We start from the raw sequence: 12561 nt of genomic DNA, 5'->3' as shown, positions 1-12561 counted from the left end.
GCAGGTCCCTATCAGACACTGAACTTACAGGCACCCTGATTTAGGACTTCTAGCCTCCCCACTGTGAGAAGTAACTGTGGTTAAAAAAAAAAAAAAAAAAAGCCCAAGTCTGGAAGCCAACCCATGAGATTTGTGTCTTGGCCCTTCCACTTACTGAATGAGCTAACTCCTTCATGCTCTGTGTCTTACTCTCGTAAGAAAACCACGCCACAGCTGTCCCTTCCATGGGTACCCTGAAGACTGACTGACATCAACCTCTCACTGGTCGAACATCCCCTGAGTTCCTGTCATGGTCCTGAGCCTTGGCCGCCTCAGCAGAGGTCAGAGCAGGTCAAGTTCCTATTCTCCTGGAGCCTGACACTCCAGCGGGTGTGGCCAGCACTCAACTCAGTCAGTATCTGTCTGCTGGGGCTGCTATGACAAAATGTCTTACCCTCCATGACTTAGAAACAATAGAGATTTCTTGCTCCCTGTTCTGGAAGCTAGAAATTCCAACCTGCAGGCACCAGCAGGTCTGGTTTCATTGTAGACACTTTCTTGCTGGGTCCTAACAGGAGGGTTTCTAGAGCTTCCCATACAAGGGCAGAGACCTCATGACTTGATCACTTTCTTGATACTACGATACTACTGCTTAGGTTCCAACATGTGAGCTTCAGGGACAGCCACATTCTAGTCACAGGAGTCCGTAGACAGGTCACACGTGGGTGGGGAATGAGAAAACAGGATGAAGAAGAGGAAGTACCTTGGCATTTTTTAGGAAGATCGAGGCTAGCCTCTCACTGAGAAGCTATTGGGGGCGGGGGTGAGGGGTGGGGAGAGACTAGAAAGAGGTATGAGAAGCAAAGAACAAATCTACAAGAATGCCAGAGCTTGGGACATGAGCAAGGGGCTCCCAGAATCCTTCTGGGGTGGGGAAAGGCAGGAGGATGTACAACCACCATCTGCCCTGGGCAGGTGCATCAAAGGTGTCTGTGATGAGCTTCTATACTGGGCCAATGGTCCGGAAGAGCAAGTGCTGGCTACTGCTGATGAACGGCTCCCCTCTCCGGCCCCCAAAAGTCAACAAAGGGATCAAAGCTAAAGGCTGCTGCCTACTGCCCCCACATCTGGGCTGTCCAAACCTTGTCTTCCCTGGAAGGTGGGAAAGGAAGGCAGCCCTCCCCCACTCTAGCCTCATGAACTCTCCAGAGCTCCTGCAGCAGCACACTTGAAAGAGGCCAGGGTTATCTGCAAAATTCCAATTAAATCCACAGGCTCCGATAATTTGATAAGCCACTCCACAGTCGCCCCAGAGTCAAAATATGCTGTTACTCGATCCGTGTTTATGTTTCAGGATGGAGGGAGGGGGCGGGCACCGATGCTTGGGAAGGTGCGAGCAGACCCTGGAGGGAGGGGCAGCCACTTGGCTGATGGACGTCAGGCTGTCAGCTGAAGGCCACATTCAGGGCCTGGGTTCTATCACTGTAGAGTGGAGCTCTGAGAGACAGCGTGGAGACTAGGCGAGGGCCCACAGCCCAAGACCTCTGCCCACAGCCCATGCCATGGGCTGGGCCTTGGGTCTGCCTGAGGGCTTGAGGAATTCCTGTTCTCAGGACCACCTCCTGCCACACCAGTGGTAGAGTGGCAGATAACCAATACTACCTCAAGAAAAAGGCCTAGGCCTGCATTCAGCTGGGAGGTTATTTACATTAGTCGCAACAACTACTAACCTGCAGTCGTGACATCTAAATGGCAGGACCTTTCTGTTTTCTGGTATCTCATCTGCTCCATTACAGCCTTATGATCTAGGACAGCCTGCTCCCCAAATGCAGACTCCCCCTTACTTGATAGGTCAATGAAGAAACCAAGAGCCAGGCACTAGATGACACTGCTAGCCTCCCCTCCACTGTAGTCCCCCACATCCTCAGCCAGCCTCCACTGTGCCCCATATCTACTAAGCATGTGGGAGAGGCCCAAGGTACTACTTACTCTTTTGGGGGGTTGACATCCTCAGGTCGGGTTTCAAAGAACCGAAAGACTTCATCACATTGGGAAATGTGGGGTGGTAGCCTGACAAGTGCCTGTGGACAGACAAGGAGAAAGGATATTAAGTGTAGTGAACCTAGGAATAGAAAAACCCAAGCAGGGTCAACTCAGCTAGAAGAGATGGAGAGGCTCAAAGATGGCACCATAAAAAAAACATAGTCTACCACCTGCCCACCCACCAGACAACTCATTAACAAGCTAACCAGCCAACGAATGGAATAATTTCCCATTCATTCATCTACCCATCCACACATATCAATTAAAAATAAAAAGCCAGCCAGTCAACTAATTAACCAACTCACCAGTTACTAAAAAAGTAATCAACCAACTATTTCAGCCAATAATTTTAACCAACAGTCAACCAGATGATTGATAAACCAGCCAACCAAACAACAAAACAATAACCACTGAACATTCCTTGGTATGAATCCTAAAGATATTTTCTGGGTCCACAGAAAAGGTCCAGGATCCATAATCTAATAATCGGGGTCCCAATCTCCCACCTGCCACGCTCTAGCTGGGCGACAGCCACGTTCCCTAGACATGGACTGCACCATTAATTACTTAATAACAAGCTGAAAACTGCTACCAAGGACTCCAGGACACTAGGATGGAATCTGCTAGGCCCGAAGAGGATGGAGGTGAGGGAAGAAGGTAGGCATGCACTCAGCTAGCAGGGGTGGAACAAGCATTCAAGTAGCGTGAGTGAAGGTGAGGAAGGGGCCAGCACGGGCCCTCCATCCACGGGAGACTAGGGCAAGGCAAGGTGAGGGCTGGCGCTGCAGCCTGTACCTCATGCCTCACAGCTGGGGCCTGGGGTCTGGGCCTGATCCAGACCAAAAAGAGGGGTGGGAGGTGTGAAGTGAGGCCAGGTGTGGCCCTGCTTCCTGGGCCCCTCCCTCCACTGGGTACAGGGAAAACTACCCGAGCATAGAAGAATCACTTGGGCCAAATAGACAGGAGAGATCACTACCAAATCAAAACTGAGGGAGGAGGACAAGAGAAGCTAGAGTTAGAGCCAGAAAACAAAGAACTCTGGGACTGGAGGAGTCAAGGAACACAGGGAGTGTGAGATGCTGATAAAGACTCCTGGTCCATAAATGCTGATGCCTCCCTACCCCAGGCTCTGCTTCAGAACAATACCCTAGCAGCTCCCAGCCAAGTACAAATCCTCCCAAGGTCAATGGAAACCCTCACAATGGTCCTGTGGGGGCAGGACCCTCCCCACCCCTGTGCTACACATGAGGGCTCAGAGGGGCCACACGGCCTGCCCTGGGCCACTTGTGCAAAGGTAGAAAGACCACACAAACAGGGCACTGGTGGCTCACGCCTGTAATCCTAGCTACTCAGCAAGCTGACATCCGAGGATTGCAGTTCAAAGCCCAGGCAGGAAAGCTGGTGAGACTCGTATCTCCAACTAACCACCAGAAAACTGGAAGTGGTGCTGTGGCTCAAGTGGTAGAGCCCTAGCCTTAAGCTGAAGAGCTCAGGGACAGCACCCAGGCCCAGAGTTCAAGCCCTTTGACTAACAGAAAAAAAAGATCACGTGAACACAAGCACACACAGACAGAAACTTCAGTCTCTTCCGTTGATTATGTCCTCAGATTCTAGCAAAGTGCCTGACCCAAAGTAGGCAGTCAACTAATATTGTTGGATAAATGACTGAAAGAATGAATGAATGAGTGAGTCGTGACTGAACAATTAAGAGCTTTGGTATCCAGAAGGCCAATATCCAATCACAGTGGATTATGATAATGAGGCCAAAAGAAAGCACACACACTTCGCTGTACCAACAGCATTACAGAACAGGGGAAGAGAAAAACAATTCGAGTCCACCACCTAGCAGTAGGCATCGTACCCGGAGATTCTTCTCTAGGCCAAACCCATGCCCAGGCAAGATGGAGCAAGATGTGACAAGATCAGAGCACTCTGCAAGTCCCAGTTGTGGATTTCCATGGGTCGCCAATATCTCCATGGACAACCAGGAAATAGAAAAGGAAAATGATCATTACGTGAGCTTAGTTCCCCAGGTACTGCCCTGTGCCAGGCCCCAACCTCTGCAATCATGCCACAACGGTGAAGCCTGGGCCCTGCTGCTATAAGGAATCAGGAAGACATGACATGCCCTTGACAGTCAGTGCATGTCTAACGATGAGTCACCCCATTTCATCCTGGGGGTAGAGACCTTAGCCTCAACTTGTGGTGGGGACACAGAGGCGGTGGGGTGGGGGTGATACCATACATAGACTGAGTAGCAGAATCCAAGCCCCATGCTTAGGACATCGGTGGATGGGCAGAGCCTAAGCTGTAGGGTTAGGCTAGGGGTAGGGCTAAGCCCTCAAAGGCTGCCCATTGGCACCACCTAATATACATGGAATATGCTGTTTCCTCCTCCTGGAAGGGCAGAGGAGTGGGGAAAAGAAAAACTGAGGGAAAGAGGCAGAAAGACAGATGGCAGATAGGGAGACAGAGAGGTAGATGGGGGAAGTGCTAGAGATCCCAGGAGGGGAACCTAAAGGCTCCTGGGGATGAGCAGGAAGCAGGACAAGACTGTGTGTAGTTGCTGTAGGGTAGCGGGAGCAGGGCAGGTTTCAGCTGGCCCTCAGTGCCTGTACCTCCCAGCTCAGCACTGCCCCTTCCCTGGGCACAAACCCCAGCACCACTGTGAACAGAGGGGCTCTTCATGCTGACAGAGAGCAGCGTGGGGGCAGAGGACGCGTGGGCCATGAGAGCCTCAGACAAAGAGGCCTTTCGAGGCAGCATCTTTACTTATTAATAGGGAGCCCGCGGGGAGCGCGGGGAGGCTCCTGATTGCAGGCTGACAAGAGGCTCCCAGCCCAGCGCCACTGCCTTCAGAGCTGCCGCCAGACCCTGTTCTGGCCAAAACCACTTGGCAGGAGAAGCTGGTGTTGAGCTGTCTGTTTCTGGGCTGGGCCCACAGTAATTGCCAGAGCTGGGAAACCCCAAGCCCAGTGCTGAGGATGGCAGGGTGGGGGCCAGATATAGGGTAGCGTTTCGGGGGGTGGGGTGGGCATTGGGCCCAGGTCTCAGATCAGCTAGGAGACGAGCATGGTACATGTGACTTGAGCCGAGAGGACATGGGTTTGAGTCCTGACTCCACCATTCACAGGCTGTGTCATGCTGGATCTATTGCCTGCCCTCTCTTGGTTCTGTACATTAAATCTGACATGCTAACTACCACCTGTTAAGTTGCCAGCAAGGAGCCAGCATGGTGTCCAAGTAAATTCTGTCCTTGTTCATTGTTATAACATTATTGTCACCATCTTTTTTTTTTTTTTTGGTTGTACAAGGGTTTGCTAGGCAGATGTTCTACCACTTAAGCCACACCTCCAGTTAGTCATCATTTTTTTAATAAAGGTGAAACTGGATGACACACAATAGAAAAGCACCAGAATGGGCCTCAGGAGACCCCCCAACCCTAGCTCCATTTCTGCCTTGTGACCCTGAGCAGCTCACTTAAGCTTCACTGGCTGTTGATTCTTTCAGGATCAAATAGCTTAGGTCTAGAATTTCAAAGAATATCTGATGGAACAACTGCTTGATAAGGAAACGTGTGAAATGATGCTGGATGGTCCCCCAGCTGGCCTTGGGGATCACCATGCCCAGTGGCATGGCAAAGCCTCTGTCTGAGAAGTCCTACAGGAACTCTGCGTAGGTCAGCATGAGCTCATGCCAATGACATCCTGAGGAAACTGACTGGTGTGAACGTCACAGCAACTCTAAGAGAAGGGCAGGACTATGAGTCCAAGTTTATAGAGGAAACAAAAGCCCAGAGAGGTTAAGTCATTCCCCAAGACCACATTACTAGTAAGCAGCAGAATCTTCCATCAGACAAGGGAGCCCAGTCTGTGCAGTCTACTGCTCTACTGCATCCAGCCTTCCTTACATGTCAGACTGCTGAGCTAGGACAGCTCTGTGACAGTCCAGTGCACATGGCCGGGTGAGCTCAGGTTAGGGACACCCTGAAGGTCCTGTCAGCCCCGTGGGCTCTAGGGCTCATGGCTCTAAGCCTGCCAATGGCACCATCACCCCTGAGCCCATCTGTCTGATCCACCAATCAATGTCACGAGTAACTGTCTTTCTATAGAGCTTGACTCAGGTGAGGGCAGAGGGTCCTGGCTGCAGGACACGGGGAGCCTGATCTCATCCCTTCAGCACGGAAGAGAAAGGGTCTGGGTCCCTGAGGTGTTTTACACGCCCCCCCCCCACTTCCGGCCCAGCTACCCTGTGATGGGAAGGTACGGGGGACGCCAAGGACTGTGGGCAGGGAGTGTGCAGGTCCAAGCACCACCACAGATGTGGCCAGTCCTACCAGCGATCGCCTTTCAGTCCTACACTGAGGTCTCAGCTCCCGCCCCGCACCCCAGGTCATTTTCTCTGCACCAGGTGTGGTTTGGCCGTGGGATGTGTCCGAGCCCTCCATTCAGACACGGGTGAGAGTCTAGTCGGTGGTGGCATGCAGCATGGGAGAAGACACAGCTGACTTCATCAGATGCTCCTGCTTCAAAACCACCCCCTCCACGAAGTCCACCACTCAGGGTGGGTGGACATGCCAGTGCAGGAGGGCAGCTGGAGTCCAGCAGGCTTCAGCTCCCTCTGCGTTCACACCCCAGCCCCTGGCATTACCTCTAGCCTGCCAGGCTATTCCTCCCAGGAACTTCTGTGTACCACAGTATTTGAAGGACCAAATAGAATAGCAGCCCTTGTTTAATGTTAATAGTATCTGCTGCCTGTGGCAGCTGAAGCCATTTCCTAGGGATCCTAGGATGCTGTAGCCAAGAGGACAGGTCAACTCTGAAGCAATTTCCTTCTAGTGATTTATCTTATCAGCAGACTCTGGCTAGACCCCCTTTGGGGCCAGCTTTCTGCTTGCTAACGAAGGTAGGAAGATAACAGGGTGGCCCTGTGGAACTCCTTGTTTGGGGGTAGACAGGACACCTACAAGTCAGTGTCCCACACAGCAGAGGTATGCAGGGAGCTCTCTTTGGGGAGGGGGGACAGGACAGTGGGGGCCAGCTTCTCTAGGAGTACAGCTGCAAGGCTTCTCCCAGGCTGAGGCTACTGTGAGCTAACTGCATTCCTAGTTGGTTTGCAAACAGGCTAACTAGAGTCCAGGTTGTTATGGAGAGACCCAAGCAGCACTAGGAGGCAACCCAGAGGGCCAGGCTGAGAGGCTAGCCTGTGGCTGGGCCTCGGCCTCTAAGAACAGGGGTGTCAGAAGCTTTCTTGCTAGGAAAGGCTGGAAACCCCATTTTGGGGTCTTCCAGGGAAATGGAAAGACTGTACCAGATTCTACCAGGCTCCTCCAATTACAAGAGTGATCAGCCTTCTCTAGCCTCAGTCTCCCACACTTAGCAGCACCCCGTCCTCAGAATGAGGACCACAGGACAAAACATCACCCTTCCTAAAGGGAGAAGCTGTGGAAAAATTCCACAAAATATTGGGGACTAGTAATCTCCACCACATAAAAGCCTTCATTTCCAGTCTGGGTCGTAGAGATAATAGTGAGGGAGTTTGAGGGCTGGACCTGGTGATTCATATCTAGAATCTCAGCTAATCAAGAGGAAGAGATAGAAAGATCAATGTGGAGACTAACCTGGAAGTGGGCGGGGGGGGGGGGGGATTAGCCAGACCCTACTTCAAAACCCAGCCAGGACCAGAGGTGTGGCTCGTGTGATGAAGTTCCTGACTAGGAAGTATTACCAGATCCTGAGATTAAACCCTAATATCGAAAAAAAAAAAAAAAAAGTGAGCCAGTGCAGAAGAGCTGTGGGAAGTGCTATGCCTTCAGTGCTGGCCTCTAGATGGGCTCAGACTCCCTGCTTGTCTGACTGCACTGAACTCCTCACCTCCCAAAAAAAGAATTCAAATAAGCTCAGCCACGAGGGCAGCTTGATGCAGTCACACAGGCCCAGAAACAGACTCATGAATAAGTCCTTAAACATGCCACTGAAGAGTTGACCATACTAGAATATTCTCTGTCTCTCTATCTGTCTGTCTGTCTCTCTCACACACAAAGGATAAACACATATTTCTCCCCACTACTCAGGAACAGGGTAAACAGAGTCACGTATGAAACCGTGAGTCTAGCGCCCATAGTACAGCTCATGATCACTAGTCAGATCAAAGTCTTCAACATGTTGAGGCCCCAGAACCATTAGATCATAGCCACGTGACCCTGTTGCCCATTAAACTGATTGACAGAGTTGAAGAAATGCCTTTGGAGCCCCTCTTGATAAACACCTGGGCCACAAGCATGACACTAAACAATTGCCTAGGTGGTATGTAGTAACCATTCCGCGGTGATCACCAAAGTAGCTCCACATACATGTATAAAAAATGAACAGTGAGACCTAAGCAGTCCCATTGTCAATTACACAAGATATGGGCATCCAGGGCAGGGGGTCCCATGTCTGGGGGACTTTCCACCTTGGAGTGCAGAGCCCAGCCTCACAATTCAAGATGCACTTGAATCTCCCAGCCAACCCCACACTGCCCAGTAGGTCTAAGGGAAGAAGACCAGTACTGGCCGGCCCAGCCTCACTGGATATGCCAGGAGTGGGAAATAAAGACCCCAGAGGCTCTGAGAAATGTGTATCAAGCACAAGGGCAGACAAGGAGTATCTGGCTATGGGATGGGCAGCACATGGCATTGGCTGAACCATTGGCTAGTAGGCAGTGATGCCGAATGGCCAAACACTGGACAGGGATTGTGGGGAGAGGGAGTCACAGAGTTGTGAAGCAGTGCAGGGTGGCAGTGGCCATGGACCGACGCTAGCACTCCCAAGGTCAGTGGGTTTCTCAGACAATCAGAGCACAGATCCCAGCTTTCTAGTTCAGCAGAATTAAAGGTCAGTTTGCACAGCCCCCGACTCGGCCGCATTCTCAGGGTAAATGCCGGTCCCACAGATGTCTGTCTATGGCCAGTCCCCCTCTCCTCCTCCCCCTGCCCCCCAACGCGGCTCCCACCCGTATAATCAAGTTAGGAGGCCCAGCCAGCAGCAGCACACACAGGAGCCCCAGAGCCCCCGAGGCGGGAGCCCCATCCAAAGCAGGAGTTCCAGATAAGACACTATCAGTTTCCTCTCCGCTCAGTGAAGGAGATGCTTCCCCCCCCTCCCGCCCCCCCGCCAGTCACTGCAGATGCTCTGGGCTTCCCCAGCTCCTGGACTAGGCTGATTTGTGTCATAAATCCCAGCTAGAAAACCCTGCCCTCTGCCTCGCCTTCATTAGCTTTGCCATCTATTTAACTTCTTGAGAGGAAAAGAATAAAAGCTCAAGCTGCAGCCATCAGTTTAACTACAATCAGTGAGTGGCTTTTAAAGAGGAAAGTGAATATTGATCCTAGAAGAGGGGCATCTGGCTCAGGGCAATTCATCCAATTCTTCATTGGGGCATCCTTTTAGGACAAGGCATGTGACCCAAGCATAACCTACACAAAAGTCAAACTTGGGTTTAATGGGAGGTAAATGGAAGAGCTTGTCCTCCCAGAGGGTTAATTTAACAAGTCAGTCTGATTTAACCACTTTAATGGCTAAGAATGATTCAGAATTATAAAATATTCTGTGTGTGTGTGTGTGTGTGTGTGTGTGTGAGAGAGAGAGAGAGAGAGAGAGAGAGAGAGAGAGAGAGAGAGAGCGATTGAGACTGGCTTCAAATGACAATCCTCAGATCTCAGCCTCCTGAATAGCTAGGATCACAGATGTGAGCCACTGGCCCCCAACTAAAATATTCTTAAATCAGATCCACAGTACATTTTGTCTAATTAGCAGTAAGTTTTTTAAAGTAAAAAACAAATTTTTGGTGGTAGGGATGTACCCCAGGACAGTGGGTACAGTAAACAAGCGTTTATCACTGAACTGTATCTGGAGCCCTTGGTTTTTCTGAGACAGGGTCTTACTATATAGCCCAGGCTGGCCCTGATCTTATTGCTTCTGCCTCTCAAGTACTAGAGTTACAGGCATGCACCACCACACCGTACTGAACTACAAAATTCTATTACTGTAAAAGCCATTCGCTTGAAGAATAAAACATTAAGTTACTTAATACTTTTTAAAAGAATTTTTCCATTTTTGTTTGATTTTGCATTTTTCATCCTCTCTTCTCCCCCCCTCCCACCCCCTTTCCCCGTCTTCCATGCTGGGAATTAAACTCAAGACTTCACCATTCTAGGCAAGCACTCTACTACTGAAATACCCAAGTCTTTTATTTGCTCTTAATAGTACTTTTTAATTTACTTATGTAATAGAAATGTTTGTGCTTTGTAGTAACAGATAAAGCATCTACTGGATGCGGATGCTCGCCTGAGCCAGGCACTGTGCCTGCTGAGGGCCCACTCCATTCCCATCTCCACCATCTACAGAGAGGACCTTTTCACCTTCCTCGTTCACAGGGGTGGAAACTGGGGCTCGGAGAAGTTGAATAACTTGCCCAAGTTGACAATTGCCCAGAGGCCATGTGCCAAGGACAAGGAAGGGTAGCTTCTCAACCTCACTGCAAGGGTTCCAGACTGCTATTCATTCAGAAAGACAGCACTCCCGGCCCTGGATTCAATCCCAGTGCCTCAAAAGAAGAGGAGGGAAAAGGCAGAAAGACAAATGGGCTATGATTTATAACAGAGCTCTGCCAAACCTGTTGTTCTTGATCTCCTGTTAGCTGTTCATGTGTGTGCATATGTGTGTGAGTTTGTGTGAGAGACAGAGGGAGAGAGAGACAGACAGACAGAGACAGAGATAGAGACAGACATATAGACAAAGAGGGAAAGAACCTCTAAACATATGTGTATATGAACATTTGCATGTATCAAGACTCATGTGATTAAACAGATATGCATTCCCAATGCCACTTAGCTCAGAACAAATTCTAACAGCCCCAAAGGAGCTCAAAGAAACAGTCTCCCTACATCCAGCAAAATGCCACACACAAAATCCCTTCAGCGGGAGGCTCCTCCTGGCTCCCAAGCTGGTGGAAGTGTTTTTTAAGCCAGTGTTTTGTAAACACGCATGTGTTCAGACCAGAGCAAATCTTAAGCTGTGGCCTTGAAGACCACCACAGGGTGGCCCAGCCCCAGGGCAACCCCTCCAGAGAGACACCCACCCCAACCCCAAGGGCCAGGAAAATGCCAGGCTTCAACTAGGCTTTATACAGGCAGCTTCCCTCCTCACAGATGGACAACCTCTCGGGCAGAGGGCTCCACCTCCTCCCCTAGTCCTCCCTACCCCACCCCCAGACCCACCCTTACCCGGCAGTATTCATCGATGGGCTTCAATCTCTTCACAGCCACATCCCGGATGTGGCTTCTCCGGAAGAGGATCTTGCCTGGAAAAAGAGACATTTGTTCGTGAGCCCTGTGATTCTGGCGACAGTAGCCACAAGGATCCTCCCATCTCCTCCCTTTTATCTTCTCAGCATCTCAGCTGGCCATCACCTGCTTCTACTTCTGCCCCCTAGCAAGGAAAGAAGAGAAAGGAAGTCACCTTTCCCAGGGGATAAGAGGTGCCCAAGGCTCAGTGCCCAGGGCCTATCCCTGGAGGCTGCCATCTTGGACGCCTTTGAATAACTTGGCCAAGTCACTGGGTCTGAGTCTCTGACAGGATCAATGCCTGACGTGGGTATGTCTCTCCAGTGACCTCACAAATAACTATCCAGCGTGGCCCAACCCACATGCTATGTTTTGTGTTCAGGCCCATCCCTCCTTGGGAAATCGGCATTCATTTCTGCCAGCCAGGCAGGAATTCCTATTCCTAGCTTAGGTGGGTGGCTAGTTCCAGGGAGGGTACGAGCTAATATCAAGGGATCCTGGCTGCCCTAGCTTGCCTCTGTGTCCGCAAAGCCTGCTGACATTCAGGCTGAGACATCTCCTACGGGTATGGGCAAGGTTCCTGGAGATGCCAGTCCCTCAGACCTAGTGTGATAACTAGATCAATGTATACTTCTTTTCCAGTCTGTTCAATTTAGCCACTTCTTTTGTGTGTGTGTGTGTGTGTGTGTGTGTGTGTGTGTGTGTAGTACTGGGTATCAAACCCAGGGCCTCATGCATGGTAGGCAAGCACTCTACTACTGAGCTACAGCCTCAGCCCAGTGCATTTAATTTAGAATCTGAATTCAGGGCTGGGGATATGGCCTAGTGGCAAGAGTGCTTGCCTCGTATGCATGAGGCCCTGGGTTCAATTCCCCAGCACCACATATACAGAAAACGGCCAGAAGTGGCGCTGTGGCTCAAGTGGCAGAGTGCTAGCCTTGAGCAAAAAAGAAGCCAGGGACAGTGCTCAGGCCCTGAGTCCAAGGCCCAGGACTGGCCAAAAAAAAAAAAAAAAGAATCTGAATTCACTGGTCCTCGTGTGTCTGGTGGCTATCAATGTCAAGGGCCAATGTCCCCTATACAGAAGGTTTTCCTTAAGGATTGGATGGGCTTAGGAATAATCTTCCTTTTCTTAGAACATACACAACATGGTCCTTCACTACTTTCTGCTGTGCGTTATAGCATTGGCAAGGCCGGTGGAACCTTGCATGCCC

The 12561-nt window shown here is 50.7% G+C and overlaps 1 protein-coding gene across 2 annotated transcripts in view; it reads right to left on the bottom strand.

Annotated features, from left to right (window-relative positions):
• Sh3pxd2a (SH3 and PX domains 2A) overlaps positions 1-12561 on the bottom strand; it is a 179084-nt gene that overhangs the window by 87787 nt on the left and 78736 nt on the right. For both annotated transcript variants that reach the window (XM_048338315.1, XM_048338314.1), the window contains exons 4-5: positions 11288-11364; positions 1969-2060 (exon numbers count right to left, since the gene is read on the bottom strand). In XM_048338315.1, coding sequence (XP_048194272.1) covers positions 1969-2060; positions 11288-11364 — 169 coding nt within the window. The remainder of the gene's footprint in view (positions 1-1968; positions 2061-11287; positions 11365-12561) is intronic.

Source organism: Perognathus longimembris, chromosome 2 (assembly GCF_023159225.1).
Source record: "Perognathus longimembris pacificus isolate PPM17 chromosome 2, ASM2315922v1, whole genome shotgun sequence".
Taxonomy (NCBI): domain Eukaryota; kingdom Metazoa; phylum Chordata; class Mammalia; order Rodentia; family Heteromyidae; genus Perognathus; species Perognathus longimembris.
The sequence above is the reverse complement of the archived record's forward strand: the minus strand, read 5'-3'. Positions and strand labels throughout refer to the sequence as shown.